Here is a 22497-nt window from a genome sequence, read left to right as displayed (position 1 = left end):
CTTCCACAAGGGGGCAGCGTTTCCCTTTTTTCCATATTAGCGCTTTGTTATACTTTACAGTCGCAGGCTTGGTTTTCTCTGGGCGGCCACACGCGCCGGCGTTCACTCAACCCGAAAGTGGTTCAAATGGAAAAAAAAAGGCTAGCTTGCTAGCTAGTTGATACCTAGTGGCTAGCTAAATAGATAGCTGGCCAGCTAGATGTAAGCTCTCTATTTTCTATGTACATAATTATCTCATTGTTAATTATATACCCCATTTGAACCTTCTATCTGTTTGTGTTACTTTCGGGTTGAGTGAGCGCTGGCGCGTTTGGCTGCAGAAAAACTTAGCCTGTCACTGTAAAGTGACCTTGAGAGTTTTGAAAGGCGCTTATAAATGAAATTTCTTCTTCTTCTTTCTCTTTTTCTTGTTATTGTTATTATTATTGTTATTATTATTATTAGTAGTAGTAGTATTACAAATTTGAAATTTCGGTTCAGACTTTAGCAAGCATCATGGAACTTAACATACTAGATTTGCTTTTGCGGGCCCAATAAAAAGAGTTGACGGGCCAGATCTGGCCCCCGGGCCTTGTCTTTGACACCTGTGGATTATACACACTGCCTCATTGAGCGAAGGACAATTTCAATTTCATATTTACTGCCATGTCAAATGCAAGCATTTTCATTGCATGTTCCACACTTTTTTGGACACATTTGGAGAATCTTAGACCGCACCGAAAGACATGTTATCCAATGTTCTCCAACTCAAATGACCATCACAAAAATGGAATCTCCAAGTCCGAAAACATCTGTTTCCTTTTGAGTGTGATATTTTGGAGGAAAAAAAAAAAGCCTCATAGAACAGATCGTCTGTGGGAGGTCTCCTCGCGGTGGGCGACCCAGATGAAGAGGGAGGTGGAGGGCGATGGACCTTCAGGCATCACTTTTTGATTGTCTCTGTTAGGTCTAAAATGTAGTCATCAGGCAAGAATGATGCGGAAAGAAGGTTTAATCTTCGGAAAAAATAGTGACTAGCTATATTGTCTAGCTGGCTCGATATCTATTAGCTATGTGGCTACCTATATAGCTATCTAGCTCGCTGGCTAACTATATAGCTCGCTGGCTATTGGCTATCTATTAGCTAGCTGGCTAGCTTTCTATCTATTTGAGTCCGTGTTGAGTGAACGCTAGCGCGTGTGGCTGCCGCTGCTCACCCTCAGAAAAAAATATCCTGTGACTGTAAAGTGACCATGAGAGTTTTGAAAGGCGCTTATAAATGAAATGTATTATTATTATTATTATTTATTATTATTATACAATCAACAGTGCAGACATAAACAAACTTGAGTGAATTAAAAACTGGGCCAAGTACAAATCCTTGAGGTCTGTTAAGGACATCTCCACACATTCCCCCTTTTTGCTTCTCCGAGCATTCCAGTAATCAAGCAAATTTGGGAAAATAAACAGCACCGGGCGCAGACTCCATAAACACCGCATCAGCTCGGTGATGGACAGAAAACACAATGTGCCCACATATTACTGTTTCCAGTGCAGCACAAAGCCGACTCTGTTTGCGTCGGACAGTTTGTCAGTGTTTAAGGCAGCTCAGGATTTCGAAGCCGCCAACAGCGCGTCTGCTAACTGCGAGTTAGTTCCGACTATCGTCACTAGTGAATTTGCAGCTCCAGCAGCCCGACCGAAAGACGGCGTGGCATCTGGATGTCCGGCTAAGCCTAATAGCTAGCTAGCGAGCCATTAGCCAGTGAATAGATAGCCATTAGCCAGCAAATAGATAGCCATTAGCCAGCGAATAGATAACCTTTAGCTCGCAAATAGATAGCCATGAGCCAGCGAATAGATAGCCATTAGCCAGCGAATAGATAGCCTTTAGCTTGCAAATAGATAGCCATTAGCCAGCGAATAGACCGCTATTAGCCAGCGAATAGATAGCCATAATCCAACGAATAGCTAGCTATTAGCTAGCGAATAGATAGCTATTAGCTAGCGAATAGATCGCCATTAGCTCGCAAATAGATAGCCATGAGCCAGCGAATAGATAGCCATTAGCCAGCGAATAGATAGCCTTTAGCTAGCAAATAGATAGCCATTAGCCAGCGAATAGATCGCTATTAGCCAGCGAATAGATAGCCATAATCCAACGAATAGCTAGCTATTCGCTAGCGAATAGATCGCCATTAGCCAGCGAATAGATCGCCATTAGCCAGCGAATAGATAGCCATAATCCAACGAATAGCTAGCTATTAGCTAGCGAATAGATAGCTATTAGCCAGCGAACAGATCACCATTAGCCAGCGAATAGATAGCCATAATCCAACGAATAGCTAGCTATTAGCTAGTGAATAGATAGCTATTAGCAGCAAATAGATAGCTATTAGCCAGCGAATAGATAGCTATTAGTACTTGAGACGTGAAACAAAATGGCAGACCAAACAATGAACACCCGTAAAGATCGTTTAAACAAAACAAACACTACAATAATAATAATAACAGTAATACATTTCATTTCCAAACGCCTTTCAAAACTCTCAAGGTCACTTTACAGTCACACGATAAGTTTTTTCTGTGGGTGAGCAGCGACAGCCACACGCGCCAGCGTTCACTCAACTTCGAAGTAACTTAAATAGATAGCAAGCTAGCTAGCGAATAGTTAGCCATTAGCGAGCGAATAGATAGCAAATAGATAGCTAATAGCTAGCTAGCCATTAACCAGCGAATAGCTAGCCATTAGCCAACGAACAGATAGCCATTAAATGTTGAAAGCAAACAGCAAGCTGTAGCATCCATTGACGAAGAGAGATTGTTTCACATCTCTTGTCCCACGTACTGTAAATCCGCTTCAATTCCAAGCCGCGACAGTTCCACATTCGCATCTGCGCTCTGCGCTGACGCTCCTTTCTTCTCATGCGTATTTATATTTGAGATGCCAGAAGCCAAGGGACAAGGCAACCAAACAGGACGTTTTATTTTGAAATTGCGCTCAAAAGTCGCGAAAGTTCTCCTAAATAGCCTCGACAAGCATTATGATGAATTGGACGTTGAAATTAAAGCCAAGTCACATTTTTAAATGTCAACAGAGCAAGCGGGTGGTGGGCTTGATCATCAACCCCAAAAAATGTTTTGCTACATGGCTGCAGCGCTGTTGAAAAATGATTTGTCCCTCTTTTTTTCCCCACATCTTTGCATATTTATCACTTAAATCGAGGTTGTCAAAATGATTTTTGTTGCCGCATTGTTGCTTGTTGGTTTCTGTCAGCGGGCTGCTATGACTGAAAGCAGAGAAATGATCGGTGACTCATCACATTACACAATTACATAGACACGACAAATTGATGGATAGCTAGTCTTGAAATCAGAAGGCAACGATAAAAGCTTACTGTATTAAAAAAAAAAGGGAATGTTGAAAAAAGTATTTCTTCGACAACTTGACCGCTTCCTTATGTACATTATTTATCTATCTATTTATTTTTATTTTTTTTCGACACAACACGTTTTTGAACATGCATCCGATGTGCGTTTTTATTTTATTTTTATTTATTTTTTTCTTTAACACTGGAAAGTTGGACACATGCATTCAATGTGCATTATTTCATTTATTGTTTTATTTATTTACTTCAACACTGGGCAGTTTCATATGGACATTTAATGTGCATTATTTTATTTTATTTTATTTTTTACTTTGACAGTGGACATTTGGATATGTGCATTCAATGTGCATTATTTTATTTTATTTTTCATTTTTTATTTTGACAGTGAACATTTGGACATGTGCATTCAATGTGCATTTTTTATTCTTATTTTTTTATTTATTTACTTAAACATTGGACAGTTGGACATGTGCATTTAATGGGCATTATTTTATTTATTTATTTTTACCCCATCACTGGACATTTGGACATGTGCATTTAATGTGCATTTTTTTATTTTTATTCGTTTACTTAAACATTGGACAGTTAGACATGTGCATTAAATGTGCATTATTTTATTTATTTTTAATTTTTTTACTTTGACAGTGGAAATTTGGACATGTACATTCAATGTGCATGTTTTATTTTATTTTTATTTTATTTTTTACTTCCACACTGGACAGTTGGACATGTGCATTCGATATGCTTTTTTTTTTTTTTTTACTTCAACAGTGGACAGAAGCCATGTGCATTCAATGCACCTTTTTATTTTATTTTATTTTATTTTATTTTATTTATTTCAATTCTGGACAGTTGGACATGTGCATTCGAGATGTATATTTATTATTATTATTATTTTTACTTCAACACTGGACGTTTGGACATATGCATTAAATGTGCATTTTGTATTTTATTTTTTATTTATTTACTTAAACATTGGACATTTGGACATGTGCATTTAATGTGCATTTTTTATTCTTATTTTTTATTTATTTACTTAAACATTGGGCCGTTGGACATGTGCATTATTTTATTTTATTTTTTTTTTACTTTGACACTGGAAATTCTGATATGTGCATTCAATGTGCATTTTTTATTTTATTTTTATTTTATTTTTTACTTCAACACTGGACAGTTGGACGCGTGCATTCGATATGCATTTTTAATTACAGTAAAGTCTCGTTATATCGATATCGGATATATCGATAGTCCCGGTTATATCGATACTATTTCTATGCACGCACGGAGAAAATTACATGCTAACAGGGTCGGATATATCGATAGTCCCGGTTATATTGATATTTTTTCGGACTCCCTTGAATATCGATATAACGAGACTTTACTGTATTATTATTTTTTACTTCAACACTGGACAGATGGTATGTGCATTCAATGTACCTTTTTATTTTATTTTTTATTTTTTTTCAATACTGGACAGTTGGACGTGTGCATTCAATGTGCACTTTTTATTAGATTTTTTTTATTTTTGTACTTCAATACTGCAAAATTGGACATGTGCATTCAATGTGCATTTTTTTTTTTTTAATTAATTAGTTTATTTAGGTTGACTACATTTCATAAATGACCAGAAACTGTTGCGGAAAGGTGAATGTATTTAAAAAAAAAGAAAAACATCACCCCTGAGTCTTGTTGTAAATTAAGCTCAGACCCTCCCTTTGAGGGGAATAAAAATGGCTAACTGCTAATTACAAAGCTAAGTCGCAGAGGAAGTTGAAGGATCCCCGATGGCCTGTTTACCGTCAGTGTTTATCACCTGGGCAACGCAGTCATTGGAAAACCACCAAGCGACCACGCGGATATCCGCCTGTAGCGATCTCATCGGGGCAGGTTTGTTAAGATCAGCATTAGGCCAGGACGGCGTCCTCTGATGGGAACCGAGCATCAACAAATTAGAAACGACACAGACCACCGTCGACGAGGACCAAGAGTCCCGCTTGTTTTCGTCGCACATTTGGGGTCCGCGACAATAGCATAATTTGAATGCAACGGACCAGAAAGATTCTCGCTGTTTGGCTGGCGACCGATGTGGAGTTCCCAGAATACTTTCCCGCCTGGTACACATTTGCCGATCCTTTTTTTGATCTACACCGTTCTCCCACAAATGAATGGAAAAGGTGAACATGCTGGTAGTCAGTGAATGCGTCAGTCTGTCGTGGTTTTGTTTTCACATTTTGTTGTTACACACCCTTATTCCGAATGTGGTTGTATGTATATTCCATCACAATCTAAACAATGGCATCGGGAATACAGTGATACCTTGGCTTACGAACTTAATTGGTTCCCAGACAGAGTGTGTAAGGTCAAAAGTGTGTATCCCAAAAATTAATTTCCCATAGGAAACCATTAAAATGAGAATAATCCGTTCCTAGGTCCCCATAAAACATAATTTTCTACTTTCTAATTTTCTAAGCCTTAAAACTACACAAAATACACCTTATTTTATGTATAATAAATGTGCTATGGTATTATACTTAAAGAAATAAACTACTATATAATAAAGCTGTTTTAGTTACCTTTGTGATGGTCGTTGATGGCTTGATGGAATGGTTTCATGTATCATGCATGTCCGCCCCCAGTCTTCGGTTAAAACCACGTGATTGGTCAAAAACGCAACAGTGAGGGGAGGTTGTTCAAACATTAAAGAGACAGGCAGACGACAGAGAGAGGATGAGAAAATGGATAGAAAACGGTGAAATTTTGACTCGTTTCAACTTTGATAGTTCAAAGGCAGAGTGTAGACTGCAAGGTTAAAATTCCCATCAATCAGGCGCCACAAATAACCCGCACAAGCCATCTGTAATCTTGATGCCAAAAAGCTATCAACCCAGCTAAACAGAACACAATTGATGAGGAACTAGGTAAAATTATTGCATAGAAAGCACCTACAAGGGATCATTCCTCAAGATGGTGAAAGAAGAAGTTACATTACTCATCAAGTGTTTAATGCTGAGGAAACCGGCCACTCCATTCCATCAAGCACATTTATGATACATAAATTACGGTATATTTTGTGGCTTAGAAAATTTGAAAGTAGAAAATTATGTTTTATGAGGACCTGGGAACGGAATATTCTCATTGTAATGGTTTCCTATGGGAAATTAATTTTTGGGATACACACTTTTCACCTGACACGCTCTGTCTGGGAACCAATTAAGTTAGTAAGCCAAGGTATCACTGTATTCCTTACTGGAAGTGACAATAACTTGCCAACCCCCACCCCCCCCCCCCTCTACTGGCAGTCCCTCCCACAGCATTTATTTTTTGGAAGCAAGCCCATCACGTAAAAAAAAAAAGACTTTCCTCCTCCATTCATTCCTTATCACCACCTTTTCACATCCCTTATTTCTTCTTGCAGCCCAGCAACATGTAAAAAAAAACAGCTAACCGCTATGTGTCAGACTAGCTTAGTGCAGCGGGTTCCCGCCCTTTTACTTACACCAGCTGTTTGTCACCATTTTTTTTTTAACTTGGTGTAAGGTCACAGGGTTGCTCAAGGAGGGCGTTAAGGGAGGGTGGGCGTTTTTGTAGTGGAAGAACATTGTGTGCCAAAGTGAGACACGCAACCACAAAAAAGAAAAAAAAACAGCCTGCTGAATGGCTAGTGGGACCACACAGTTTGGAAGGTTTTGATTGGTGGACAGGTGAAGGTCACCTCGTGGTCAATGACTGATGATTTTGTTTTGAATCAAAGTGGACAGAATGCGGGTCCATTGTTGGGTTTTGTGGGCGAAAAATAGATTTTTTTTTCCATGCCACGAAACGACTTTGTTGTTCTGTTGACGTCTGAATTTACTTTAGTTGGCGTCTATTGTTTCCATTTATTGCCTGTGTTTGATGGCAATGGAGGGGGGGGGGGGGGGCTGTTCACATCTGTCTCAGCACCTGTTTCTGATTGGGCATCATTTACGGTTTAAGCCTCTAGCAGGAGTTCATCAAACTACTGTGATACTTCGGTTTACGAACTTTTCGGTTTACGAATGTTAAATTTATGAAAATTTAACCTTGGCATACAAACTATTATTCGGGATACACACGGAGCTGCCACAATGAGTGATGTGTTGTTCGCAAACGAGCCCGTTCTCCTAACAACAAAATGGCAGCCGACTGTTTCTGTCCTCTATTCCCCGCCCCCAGTCTTCGGTTACAGCCACGTGATTGGTCAAGAACGCAACAGTGAGGAGAGGTGGTTTAAACATTAAAGAGACCGGCAGACTACGAGAGAGAGAGCGAGTGAGAAAATGGATAGATGAAATCTGGACTTGTTTCAACTTTGATAGTTCAAAGGCAGAGTGTAGACTGCAAGGTTAAAATTCCCATCAATAAGGCTCCACAAATAAGCCGCACAAGCCATCTGAACACTTGATGTAAAAATCTATCAAACCAGCTAAACAGAATACAATTGATGAGGAACTAGATAAAATTATCGCAGAGAAAGCACCTACAAGGGATCATTCCTCAAGATGGTGAAAGAAGAAGGCTACGTTCCTCATCAAGTGTGAAATGTAAATGTCTCCACTGTGAGACTAATAAAGGTATATCCAATCCAATCCAAGTGTTTAATGCTGATGAAAGCGGCCACTCCATTCCATCAAGCCATCAACGACCATCACAAAGGTAAATAAAATGACTTTATTATACAGTACAGTTTATTTATTGAATTATAATACCATAGCACATTTATTATACATAAAATAAGGTGTATTTTGTGTAGTTTTAAAGCTTAGAAAATTAGAAAGTAGAAAGTTTTCTGGGGACCTGGAAACAAATTATTCTCATTTTAATGGTTTCCTATGGGAAATTAGTTTTTGGGATACATACTTTTCGCCTTACACACTCTGTCTGGGTCACCGATTAAATTCATAAGCCAATGTCACTCACTGTATTGCCTGTGTTTGATGTGTGTGATAATCTTGGACGTGGGTTCCATTTTTTTTTTGTTCCTTGATAGACACACAATTGATTTTTTTCCCCTAACTTTGTTGAAGCGATGATTCACTCATTCACTCACACACTTTATTCTTGAATTGAAAATATGACGTTGAGCGCCTTTCCCGAATTAGTTTGCTTTTATTTTTTTCTTGCTTAGATGCTGATAAAGCGCTGGCCAGACCTCTGGCAATGTTTTTCCCTTCCACATGGGGGCAGCATTTTCCCTTTTTTTCCATGTTAGCGCTTTGTTCCAGCTTCAGCTGTTAATAATAATAATAATAATAATAATAATAATAATTATTATTATTATTATTATTATTATTATTATTATTATTATCATTATTATTACAGTAAAGTCTCGTTATATCGATATTCAAGGGAGTCCGAAAAAATATCGATATAACCGGGACTATCGATATATCCGACCCTGTTTGCATGTAATTTTCTCCGTGCGTGCATAGAAATAGTATCGATATAACTGGGACTATCGATATATCCAATATCGATATAACGAGACTTTACTGTATTATTATTATTATTATTTGTGACTGCCATTGATATTGGAAGCTGAGTAGACCCCCACGACAGGCGATTGAGCAATTTGTACGCTTCATGGGGGGTCTTGTCGTGGTTCTCAGATGTTAGCTCACCCAGAGCATAAGAATCATATAATTGGACATAATCGTTGTCATGTGTTTTTCATATTTTCATGTGTCATATTTCCAAAAATCAATAATAAAGGAGATGTCACAATCTTTTCAATCCCAGGGGGAGTTTGTAATTTTCAAACCACTTGCAAGTTTTGACGTCAGCTAATAAAGAGAAAATAATAATTGTTTCCGTAAGTGCGTATTATATAAATACAGTGTTACCTTGGCTTACGAACTTAATTGGTTCCCAGACAGAGTGTGTAAAGCGAAAAGTGTGTTTCCCAAAAATTAATTTCCCATAGGAAATCATTAAAATGAGAATAATCCGTTCCCAGGTCCTCATAAAACATACTTTTCTACTTTATAATTTTCTAAGCCTGAAAACTACCCAAAATATAACCTTATTTTATGTATAATAAATGTGCATTAAACACTTGATGACGAACGTAGCCTTCTTCTTTCACCATCTTGAGGAATGATCCCTTGTAGGTGATAATTATACCTTGTTCCTCATCAATTGTGTTCTGTTTAGCTGGGTTGATAGCTTTTTGCATCAAGTGTTCAGATGCCTTGTGCGGGTTATTTGTGGAGCCTGATTGATGGGAATTTTAACCTTGCAGTCTACACTCTGCCTTTGAACTATCAAAGTTGAAACTAGTCCAAATTTTACTGTTTTCTATCCATTTTGTCACTCCCTCTCCGTCGTCTGCCTGTCTCTTTAATGTTTCAACCACCTCCCCTGACTGCTGCGTTCTTGACCAATCACGTGGCTTGAACTGAAGACTGGGGCGGGGAATATGGGACGAAACAGTCAGCTGCCATTTTGTTGTTAGAAGAACGGACTCATTCGCGAACGACACATAACTCATCGTGGCGCTCCGTGTGTATCCCGAAAAATAGTTTGTATGCCAAGGTAAAATTTTCATAAATGTAACGTTCGTAAACCGAGGTATCACTGTGTTCTATAAATAATGTTCACTTGTTTTTTTTCTTCCCCTTTTGTCTTTTGCCATCAGAATGCCCAGAGAAATGCGGTCGGCGAGCGTGCACAGACAACGGCGACTGCTGCCACCCGCAGTGCTTGGGAAGCTGCAGCGTGGCGGGTAGCGACAGCTCTTGCGCCGCCTGCGTGCATTACTACCACCAAGGCCGCTGCGTGCCAGACTGTCCGCCCGGCACCTACAAGTTTGAGGGTTGGCGCTGCGTCAGCGCCGAGCTCTGCTCCAGAGTCCACCTGCCGGACTACGACAGCTTCGTCATCCACGAGGGCGAGTGCATGACCGAATGCCCTTTCGGGTATACGCGCACCGCTTCCAACAGGTTAGCCTGCTGCGCTACATCTAGCTTAGCCCACTCTAGCATTAGCATCTAAGATGGCGAGCATTTTAATATTTGGTGCATTCATTTTTGTATTTTTTTTTATTTTTCTTTTGTTTCTATTTTTTGTGTTGATGCATTTTTTAACCTTCCTCCTGATTTATAAATCATCCTATATTTATTTATTTATCCATGTATGCATTTATTCATTTTTATTTATTTACCTACCTATTTCTTTATTTACTAAGCTATTGATCTACCTATTCATTTATGTATTTATGTGTTTATTTAATTATCTATTTAAATGCCTATTAATTTACTGTATTTGTATTTGTTTATTTTTCGTTTTTTATTTAGTTTCTATTTTTTTTGTGTCGGTGCAATTTTTTTAACCTTCCTCCTGATTTCTAAATCATCCTATGTTTATTTATTTATTTATTTATTTATCCATGTGTTGATTTATTCATTTTTATTTATTTACCTACCTATTTATTTATTTATCAACCTATATATCTACTTATTTATTCATTATTTATTCATTTATTTAATTATACATTTACATACCTATTTATTTATTTGCTGTATATGCTTATTTGTTTATTTGTTCATTTTTGTTTTTTATGTTGTTTCTATTTTTTTTGTGTCGATGCTTTTTTTTTTACCTTCCTTCTAATTTTTAAATCATCCTATATTTATTTATTCACCTGTTTATTTATTAACTATTTATTTATTTATCGACCAATTTATCTCCCGATTTATTTATGTAATTATTTATTTATTTACAGACCTATTTATTTGCTTATTTGTCTATTTGTTCATTTTCGTTATTTATTTATTTATTTATTTATTTATTTACTTACTTACATATATATTTATTTGCTTTTTTGTTTATTTGATCATTTTCGCTTTTTATTTTGTTTCTATTTTTCGTGTCTTCATTTTTTTACCTTGCTCCTAATTTTTAAATCATCCTATATTTATTTTTATTTATTTTTCTATACATTTATCTACCTATTTATTTATCTACCTATTTATTTATCTACCTATTTAATAATTTATTTGTTTGCCTTCCTCCTAATTTTTAAATCATCCTATATGTATTCATCCATGCATTTATTCATTTTTATTTACCTTCCTATTTATTTACTTATGTATTTATTTATTCATTCATTTATTTATTTATCTACTTCTCTCTTTATTTATTTATGTGTTTATTTATTTACTTATTTATTTATATACCTGCCTATGTATTTATTTACCTATTTATGTATCTGCTTATTTAATTATTTATGCATTTAGACACCTATTTATTTATGTATTTATTTTTTCATTCATGTATTCATTTATTTATTTATCTACTTCTCTCTTTATTTATTTGTTTATTTATTTATATACCTGCCTATTCATTTATTTACCTATTTATATATCTGCTTATTTAATTATTTATGCATTTACACACCTATTTATTTATTTATTCATTCATTTATTCATTTATTTATTTATCTACTTCTCTCTTTATTTATTTATGTGTTTATTTATTTACTTATTTATTTATATACCTGCCTATTTATTTATTTACCTATTTATGTATCTGCTTATTTAATTATTTATGCATTTACACACCTATTTATTTATTTATTCATTCATTTATTCATTTATTTATTTATCTACTTCTCTCTTTATTTATTTATGTGTTTATTTATTTACTTATTTATTTATATACCTGCCTATGTATTTATTTACCTATTTATGTATCTGCTTATTTAATTATTTATGCATTTACACACCTATTTATTTATTCATTCATTTATTCATTTATTTATTTATCTACTTCTCTCTTTATTTATTTATTTGTTCATTTATTTACTTATTTATTTATATACCTGCCTATTTATTTATTTACCTATTTATGTATCTGCTTATTTAATTATTTATGCATTTAAACACCTATTTATTCATGTATTTATTTTTTCATTCATTTATTCATTTATTTATTTATCTACTTCTCTCTTTATTTATGTGTTTATTTATTTACTTATTTATTTATATACCTGCCTATTTATTTATTTACCTATTTATGTATCTGCTTATTTAATTATTTATGCATTTAAACACCTATTTATTTATTTATGTATTTATTTTTTCATTCATTTATTCATTTATTTATTTATCTACTTCTCTCTTTATTTATTTATGTGTTTATTTATTTACTTATTTATTTATATACCTGCCTATTTATTTATTTACCTATTTATGTATCTGCTTATTTAATTATTTATGCATTTACTCACCTATTTATTCATTCATTCATTTATTTTCGGCAGCAAACACAATTTTTTTCTGCATTAAATTATGCATCAAGTATTTTTTTTTCCATCAAGGTTAAAAAAAATTACAAACCAGCAGTTTAAACCAAGTGTTTATTTTTGTGTACTTTAGCCCTATGCAGTTTCCTAGTATTGTAGCACAGATGACGGCTGAAGAAACCTTTTCATCGATAGTTGTATTCACCCTATATCATTTTCTACATATTTATTTTTGTATTTGAAATGGACGTTTAGCACTAAGTCAAACAAAGACCTGTTTTGAACTCCAGACCGTACGTTTTGTCTGTCTCTCCAGCATGTCCTGCACCGCTTGCGACGGCCTGTGCGATAAAGTTTGCGACGAGAAGGTCATCGATTCCATGGACGCCGCGCAGTCCCTGAAAGGCTGCACGGTTATTAAAGGCAACCTGCACATAAACATCCGCAGAGGCCGTGAGTACACCGTTGGTCATTACAAATGCACGCACGGCAAGACTTTGCCTCCCTCACCATTCCGATACTTTTGAAGGGAGGCCGGGTTTGTGGCTATGGTGTAGTCTAAACATGGAAGAGGCAAAAACACTTTTTACAATCCGCGGTGATGTCACGCAAAGTCTAGACCAGGACCTTGGAAATTCTGAGGGCTGTGTCATTTCCTACATAGAAAACTATAAAAAAAAATATGGAATATAAGAAGAAAGTCCAACGATCATTATTCAACGTGTTGTTTTTTTTTTGTTTGTTATTGATTGATTTTTGGACATTTTGTCTCAACAGACAATATGGTGGCCGAGCTGGAGAGCTTCACGGGTTTGATCCAGAGGGTGACGGGCTACGTGCGCATAACGCACTCGCACACGCTCAGTTCGCTGGCCTTCCTTCGCAGCCTGCGATACATCGACGGCGAGCAACTCGTGGATGAGTAAGAACACACAAACGCGCTCCATTAGCAAAGAAGCTAAGACTTAGTGTGGTGTTTCTTCCCCACCCCATCATAATGGTTGTTAGCGTCATTTTATGCTTGAATGACTGTTGACATTTTTAAAATGACAGTGATACCTTGGCTTATGAACTTTTCACCTTACGAACGTTAAATTTATGAAAATTTTACCTTGGCATACAAACTATTTTTTGGGATACACACGGAGATGTTACAATGAGTAATGTGTCGTTCGCCCGTTCTCCGAAAAGACAATGGCAGCCGGCTTGTTTTGGTCCGCTATTCCCCGCCCCCAGTCATCGGTTAAAGCCATGTGATTGGTCAAGAACGCAGCAGTGAGGGGAGGTGGTTTAAACATTAAAGAGACAGAGAGTGAGAAAATGGATAGAAAACGGTGAAAATTGGACTCGTTTCAACTTTGATAGTTCAAAGGCAGAGTGTAGACTGCAAGGTTAAAATTCCCATCAATCAGGCTCCACAAATAACCCACAAAAGTCATCAGTTCAATTTGAAATGAAAAGACAAGCAAGGGAACCAGCTATTAATGATCTTTGGAGTGTGTCTGCTTGCATCTGTTGCAATATCACAACTTCCAAGATGTACAACCCAGAGCTCCTTGAGACACTTTATGCAAAAACTATCCATTCCATCAAGCCATCAAAGACCATCACAAAGGTAAATAAAACGACTTTATTATACCGTACAGTTTATTTCTTTAATTATAATACCATAGCACATTTATTATACATAAAATAAGGTATATTTTGTGTAGTTTTAAGGCTTATTTAGGAGAAAATTATGTTTTATGGGGACCTGGGAACGGATTGTTCTCATTTTAATGGTTTCCTATGGGAAATTCTTTTTTGAGATCGACACTTTTCGCCTTACACACTCTGCCTGGGAACCAATTAAGTTCGTAAGCCAAGGTATCACTGTACTCTACAGTCAGGAGTGTAGAAAAAAAAGCAGGCGTTTGCTTATTTATTCATTTTTGGAAGGAAACACGGTTAACATGTTTTTACACTTGAATGACTTGTCAAACTTTTATTATGGAACAGCTCACCTCCATTTATGTCCAATTGGCTGAAATGTTAATGTCAAATACGGTCAATAATTCTTGATTTTTAATCCTAAACTGGACGTCAATAGTTACAGGGGGACTTTATTTTTTGAAACCAAAAAGTCATCAGAGTGGCTAAATCGAATGAAGAAGCTATCGCGGCGGTTCAGGAAAACATCCTTCTTCTTGCTTCTCCTTGAGTTCACAAGAGTCTCGCTGTCCCAAGGCTCCACATTGCAGTCATTCCTTCATGTCTGGGTTGTACCCAGCGTATCATAAAAAGCCACAAAGGCACCTCCCGCCACCCCTCTTGCCCTTCTCTCCGGATCTTATTTTCATGATTAACGGTGACAAAACAGATCGGAATGTGTCTGGTAATGAGCAAAAACTCTATAAAGTTGCCAGATGACTTGATTTCTTTACATTAAAAACGCATCCTCAGATGTGGCATTTTTTTGGACCGATTTAGTTCCTAGTACAGTGATACCTCGGTTTGCGAACCCCTTGGCTTACGAACTTTTCAGTTTACGAACGTTAATTTTATGAAAATTTCACCTTAGCATACAAACTATTTTTCGGGATACACACGGAGCGCCACTATGAATGATGTGTCATTCGTGAACGAGCCCGTTCTCCTAAAAGAAAATGGCAGGCGGCTTGTTTTGGTCCTCTATTCCCCGCCCCCAGTCGTCGGCTAAAGCCACTTGATTGGTCAAGAACGCAGCAGTGAGGGGAGGTGGTTTAACCATTAAAGAGACAGGGAGAGAGAGTGAGAAAATGGATAGAAAACAGTGACATTTGGACGCGTTTCAACTTTGGTAGTTCAAAGGCAAAGTGTAGACTGCAAGGTTAAAATATCCAATCAATCAGGCTCCACAAATAACCCGCACAAGCCATGTGTCCACTTGATGCAAAAAGCTATTAACCCAGCTAAACAGAACACAACTGATGAGGAACTAGGTAGAATTATCGCAGATAAAGCACCTACAACGGATCATTCCCTAAGATGGTGAAAGAAGAAGGTTACGTTCCTCATCAAATGTTTAATGCTGAGGAAACCGGCCACTCCATTCCATCAAGCCTTCAACGACCATCCCAAAGGTAAATGAAACGACTTTATTATACCGTACAGTTTATTTCTTAATAAGTAGAAAATTATGTCTGATGGGGACCTGCAAACGGATCATTCTCATTTTAATGGTTTCCTATGGGAAATCAATTTTTGGGATACACACTTTTCGCCTTACACACTCTCTCTGGGAACCAATGGTGGTCTAAAATGGCGGTCTAAAATGTGACATTAATGATGATGACACCTTATCTCCTTTACCCCTATAGCATGTACGCCTTCAAGGCCTTCGACAACCAGCAACTGCAATATCTGTGGGACTGGAAGCAGCACAATCTCACCATCAGGAGCGGGAAACTGTTCTTCCGGGCCAATCCCAAACTCTGCGTTTCGGAGATCCAAAAGATGTGGGAGCAGACGGGCGTTCCGGGACGCTTCGACCAAAGTGACTTTCGTAACAACGGCGACCGAGCCAGCTGTGAGCGCCGAAGCCGTTCAAATATTTCCTGTTTTCATTTGGGGTTGCTGGAGTTTAGTTTGGCACTTTACATTGCATGATGCTCATTTTAATTTGTTTTCCATGGTTATGAATGATGATTTCGCTCATATTTTCACAGAAGCTAAATATGGATATCAAAACCTTTTACGGTGATACCTCGGTTTACGAACCCCTTGGCTTACGAACTTTTCGGTTTACGAACGTTACATTTATGAAAATTTTACCTTATGGGAACGGATTATTCTCATTTTAATGGTTTCCTATGCGAATTAAATTTTGGGATACACATTTTTCGCCGTACACACTCTGTCTGGGAACCAATTAAGTCCGTAAGTCAAGGGATCACTGTACTTTGAACATGATCATATGCCAGTGGCGGGCCGTGCATGTCACTCTTAGGCCTTCAGTAGTGTCACTTCTTTTTATTTATCTAGCTATCGAGCTAGCTATCTATTTGCTATCTATTAGCTATAGTCTGGCTATCTAGCTAGCTATCTATTCGCTGTCTGGCTAGCTATTAGCTATATGGTGCATTTGGCTATCTATCTAGCTGGCTAGCTAGTGGCTATCTATTAGCTAGCACGCTAGCTATTTACTTCCGGGTTGAGTGAACGAACGCTGGCGCGAATGGCTGCCGCTGCTCACCCACGCAAAAAAATCCAGTGACTGTAAAGTGTCCTTGTGAGTTTTAAAAGGCGCTTAGAAATTAAATGTATTATTATTATTGTTGTTGTTATTGTTGTTGTTGTTGTTATTGTTATTGTTATTTTATTTTTATTACTATTATTCTTATTATTATTAGTATTAGTATTAGTACAGTAAAGTCTCGTTATATCGATATTCAAGGCAGTCCGAAAAAATATCGATATAACCGGGACTATCGATATATCCGACCCTGTTAGCATGTAATTTTCTCAGTGCGTGCATAGAAATAGTATCGATATAACCGGGACTATCGATATATCCGATATCGATATAACGAGACTTTACTGTATTAGTATTAGTATTATTCGGTCTCGGTTGTCCTTTAACTGTAACTACAAATGGCAAAACAAATGGTCAAAAACTCTTGAGAAGCTTTTTTTTTAACGTCCAGGCAAGAATTATTTGTAATGCAAGAACCGTCTTCTACTCTCTCAGGCGAAAGCACCATCCTAAAGTTCAAGTCCAACACCACCAGCAGCACCAGGATCAAGCTAACCTGGCAGCGATACCGCCCCAGAGACTACAGAGACCTCATCAGCTTTATCGTCTACTACAAAGAAGCGTAGGTTTCCATTTTGCCCGTCCGCCTCCTACTACTGATCTACGCTGTGATTTCTCATGCATACAGTAAAATCTCGTTATATTGATATTCTCGGTACTCGGAAAAAATATTGATATAACCGGACTATCGACATTTCTGATCCTGCGCCGAACTGCATTAAAGCACAACCGACATCACTTTTTTGTTTCCTAACTGACATCATAAAAACGTTTTATAGCATCTAAAATACCCAAAACACGCAGTATGATATTATTAGTCAAATGCAAAACACCAATAAAAATGACTTATAGTGTCCAAAATCTGCAAAAAAAAATGAACCCGGAAGTGGCCAGTTTCAGAAGGTCCCGCCCCCTTGTTCGTGGTGTCACCCCAAGACGTCTTGCCTTGCTGGAGAATCAAAACAATGGCTTCAGATTCGGAGAATATTCTTTCTTGTTACTCATCCAGTTATGAATATGATTCAAATAGTTCTGAAGAGGAAAGCATACATGTTTGCAATCGATTAAAGAATTTATTCCGTACCATTTTGAGCTACCTGGGGGCGGAAATGTAGCACCAAAAAGAGGCAGAAAATGGCGACAAAGCTCCGTGTAAGGAATTAATCAGCCCGTTTCCACAGGGTGATTAATTCTTTACACGGAGCTTTGTCGCTCTCATCTGCCTCTTTTTGGTGTGACACGAAGTTTTCAGACCAAACAAAGTACAGTGAGACCTCAACTTACGAACTTAGTTGGTTCCCAGACAGAGTGTGTAAGGCGAAAAGTGTGTATCTCACAAGAAAATTTCCCATAGGAAACCATTACAATGGGAATAATCCGTTCCCGGGTTTCCATAAAATATACTTTTCAACTAACTAAATAAGCCTTAAAACTACACACAACATACCTATTCTATGTATAATAAATGTGCTATTGTATTGTAATGAAATAAATATACTGCATTGTATCATAAAGTCACTTTATTTACATTTGTGATGGTCATTTATGGCTTGATAGAATGGCGTTGGAGGTCGAAAGTCAAAGGGAATTGCCGTTTGGAAAGAGAGGCGCATTACATGAGGACTGTAATTAAAGAAATAAACTGTGCTGTAAAATAAAGTTTTCTTTACCTTTTTGATGGTCGTTGATGGCTTATGGAAGGAGAGTCACCTTCCATAAGGACTGTTGGTAACTTAACCACTGGTGCTGTTCGGTCGTGTTCTTCCGCCGAAGATCACTCTGCCAGCCGTGGTGGGTGTATATATTATGGAAATAGTCCTTATTATAAGGTTTAAGTTTCATAACTTTGACATTTGTAAGACGAAAAGTTTGTAAGTTGAGGTCTCACTGTACAGCAAAATGCATTGACGTGATGAAAGGACTGCTACAATGTGTCCTTTATTCGGTCAGGGGCGTTCCTTCAGTGACGTAACGTGAGGACTCGTCACCAACTCAAAAACATTCTTCCGGACTTCCGAAATATTCAGCGCCAGTCTTAAAACGTAAAATATAGCTATATGCGGTGGAATCTTTGTAAAATACGCTCAGTAGAAGTCATTTGAAGCCATTTTACAAATTATGGACACAACTTGTCCGGAGACGTCGGTTGTCCTTTAAGGTGCTTTTGGATCCATATAAGCAGACCAAATTGGCTGGCGGGGAATGAAAAGGGTATCCTACTAACCGGAACGAATTGTATCATGAAAGACTAGAAATTTGCCGGGAAATGAAAATAGTATCGTCATAAGCAGTACCATCGATATGACCGATATCGATATAAAGAGACTTGACTTTTCTTTTAGGCCGTACCAGAACATCACAGAGTTTGACGGGCAGGACGGTTGTGGCTCCAACAGCTGGAACATGGTGGATGTGGAGCTTCACCAAGACAAGGATACCGACCCCGGCGTGCTGCTCTCCGGCTTGAAGCCGTGGACGCAGTACGCCGTCTTCGTCAAGGCCATCACGCTTATGGTGGATGACAAGCAGGTGCCCAGCGCTAAGAGCAAAGTGGTATACATCCGCACCAGTCCTTCAGGTAAACCCACTCGGAGGAGTCGTGGAATTAATTTTATTATAAAAACAAACATTTGGATTCATCGTAGATTTGTAGACATTGCATGTCGTTTCTTCCCGTTTTTTCGTGTTCCTGTTTTCAAGGACAACCGACGCCTCCGGACAAGTTGCGTCCATAATTTGTAAAATCACTTCAAATGACTTCTACTGAGCGTATTTTACAAAGATTCCACCGCATATAGCTATATTTTACGTTTTAAGACTCGCGCGGAATATTCAGGAAGTCTTGCTTTCGAGTTGGTGACGATTCCTGACGTGACGTCACGTCAGGAACACCCCTAACCGAGAAAGCGACACACAATGCATTTTGGGTACTTTGTTTGGTCTGAAAACTTTGTGTTGATGGCGAAATTAGAAGGAAAACTACATAAATAACGCGAAGGTGAATCGTTGTGTGTTGCGCCAAGACTACTATTTGATACTAGTTGACACAAATTCCCAGCAGACAAATCAGCCCATTTCCGACGGATCTTGGGCGCCATCTTGTACATATTCTGGGCACTACATTGGAGTCCAAATGCCTCAAAATGGCACGGAATAAATTCTTGAATCGATTGCAAACATGTATGCTTTCCTCTTCAGAACTATTTGAATCATTCATAACTGGATGAGTAGCAAGAAAGAATCTTCTCCGAATCTGAAGCCATTGTTTTGATTCTCCTGCAAGGCAAGACGTCCTGACGTGACGTCACGAACAGGGGGGGCGGGACCTTCTGAAACTGAAACTTTCTGAGGTCATTTTAAGTAGTTTTTGGACACTTAAGGTCATTTTTATTGTTGTTTTGCATTTGACTAAAAATATTAGCCTGCCTGTTTTGGGTAGTTTAGCTGCTATAAAACGTTTTTCTGATGTCAGTTTGGAAAAAAAAAAATGGTGTCTGTTGTCCGTTAAGTGAGTAAACTATCTAGCTAGTTATTAGCTATAGAGCTATCTCGTGAACGCTGGCGCGAGTGGCTGCCGTTGCTCACCCACAGGAAATCTTATCCTGTGACTGTAAAGTGACCTTGAGAGTTTTGAAAGCTGCTTATAAATGAAATGTATTATTATTACCTCTGTCTTTGCAAAAACTAAAATCAATACCCAGTCACGCGTTGTTGGAATGTCAGTGCTAAGAAAATCTGAGCACCAGAAAGAACCAACGCCGGCCTGTTTTTGTCACCGCAGCACCTTCCATGCCTCAGGACGTGCGTGCCTACTCCAACTCCTCCACCCAGCTGGTGCTGCGTTGGTTGCCCCCAGTGTCCCCCAACGGCAATCAAACCTACTACCTGGTGCGCTGGCAGCAGCAGGCCGAAGACCGAGAATTGTACCAGCACAACTACTGCTCCAAAGGTATAGTCAAAGTCAGAATATTATTGTCAAATATGTTAATATGCATAACATGCAGCACAGATGAAATTAATGTCCTCTCAGACCCAGCGTGCAAGGCACTTAAAATGTGGCTTAAAAAAAGACAATACATGTAATTTCTGAATGTAAAGTGAGGTACAATGATACCTCGGTTTACGAACCCCTTGGCATACGAACTTTACCTTGGCCTACGAACTCTTTTTTCGTACACGGAGCTGCCTCAATGAGTGATGTGTCGTTTGCGAACACGCCCGTTCTTCTAACAACAAAATGTCAGCTGACTGTTTTTGTCCTCTATTCCCCGCCCCCATTCTTCGGTTAAAGGCACGTGATTGGTCAAGAACGCAGCAGTGAGTGGGAGGTGGTTTAAACATTAAAGAAACAGGCAGACGACAGTGAGAAAGTTTCAACTTTGATAGTTCAAAGGCAGAGTGTAGACTGCAAGGTTAAAATATCCCATCATTCGGGCTCTACAAACAACCCGCACAAGCCATCTGTACACTTGATGCAAAAAGCCCATCAACCCAGCTAAACAGAACACAATTGATGAGGAACTAGATAAAATTATCGCAGAGAAAGCAACTACAAGGGATCGTTCCTCAAGATGGTGAAAGAAGACGCTTACGTTCCTCATCAAGTGTTTCATGCTAATGAAACCGGCCACTACATTCCATCAAGCCATCAATGACCATCACAAAAGGAAATAGACGGCTTTAGTATACACTACCGTTTATTTCTTTAATTATAGCACCATAGCGCATTTATTATGCATAAAATAAGGTGTATTTTGTGTAGTTTTAAGGCCAAGAAAATTATAAAGTAGAGAATTATGTTTTATGGGAACCTGGGAACGGATTATTCACATTTTAATGGTTTCCTATGGGAAATTAATTTTTGAGATACACACTTTTATGACAACAACCCCCCCCTTTCCTACAGAGTTGAAGATCCCTGTAAGGATGGCAGCAGTCGGGGTGGGGGACCAGGAGGACGACACCAAGCCCACAAAGTCGGACCCAGACGGCGCCGATAAGGGCCCCTGCTGCCCTTGCCCCAAATCGGTGGAGGACCTCGAGGCGGAGGCCGCGGACGCCTCCTACCGGAAAGTCTTTGAGAACTTCCTGCATAACTCCATCTTTACACCCAGGTATGTTTTTTTGTGGCTGTTTGAGGGGGTTAGATTTGACATTACAGTGTTACATAATCTTAGCAACTTAATTGGTTCCCAGACAGAGTGTGTAAGGCGAAAAGTGTGTATCCCAAAAATTTATTTCCCATAGGAAACCATTAAAATGAGAATAATCCGTTCCCAGATACCCATAAAACATAATTTTCTACTTTCCAATTTTCTAAGCCTTAAAACTATACAAAATATACCTTATTTTGTGTATAGTCACTGTCCTATGGTATTATAATTAAAGAAAAAAACGGTAGTGTATACTAAAGCCGTCTATTTCCTTTTGTGATGGTCATTGATGGCTTGATGGAATGTAGTGGCCGGTTTTATTAGCATTAAACTCTTGAATGTAGCCTTCTTCTTTCATCATCTTGAGGAATGATCCCTTGTCGGTGCTTTCTATGCAATAATTTTACCTAGTTCCTCATCAATTGTGTTCTGTTTAGCTGG

General features: G+C 38.1%; 1 protein-coding gene across 1 annotated transcript in view; it reads left to right on the top strand.

Annotated features, from left to right (window-relative positions):
- Positions 1–22497, top strand: part of LOC148899973 (insulin-like growth factor 1 receptor) — a 73137-nt gene that overhangs the window by 35221 nt on the left and 15419 nt on the right. Inside the window, exons 3-10 of the mRNA XM_088991525.1 lie at positions 10024–10327; positions 12947–13083; positions 13408–13552; positions 15969–16177; positions 17339–17465; positions 19246–19481; positions 20685–20852; positions 21810–22017. Of these exons, the coding sequence (XP_088847651.1) occupies positions 10024–10327; positions 12947–13083; positions 13408–13552; positions 15969–16177; positions 17339–17465; positions 19246–19481; positions 20685–20852; positions 21810–22017 (1534 nt within the window). The remainder of the gene's footprint in view (positions 1–10023; positions 10328–12946; positions 13084–13407; positions 13553–15968; positions 16178–17338; positions 17466–19245; positions 19482–20684; positions 20853–21809; positions 22018–22497) is intronic.

This window comes from Hippocampus bargibanti, linkage group LG03 (genome assembly GCF_051943395.1).
Source record: "Hippocampus bargibanti isolate YZ-2025 linkage group LG03, ASM5194339v1, whole genome shotgun sequence".
NCBI lineage: Eukaryota > Metazoa > Chordata > Actinopteri > Syngnathiformes > Syngnathidae > Hippocampus > Hippocampus bargibanti.
This window is presented reverse-complemented; position numbering and strand designations above follow the sequence as displayed.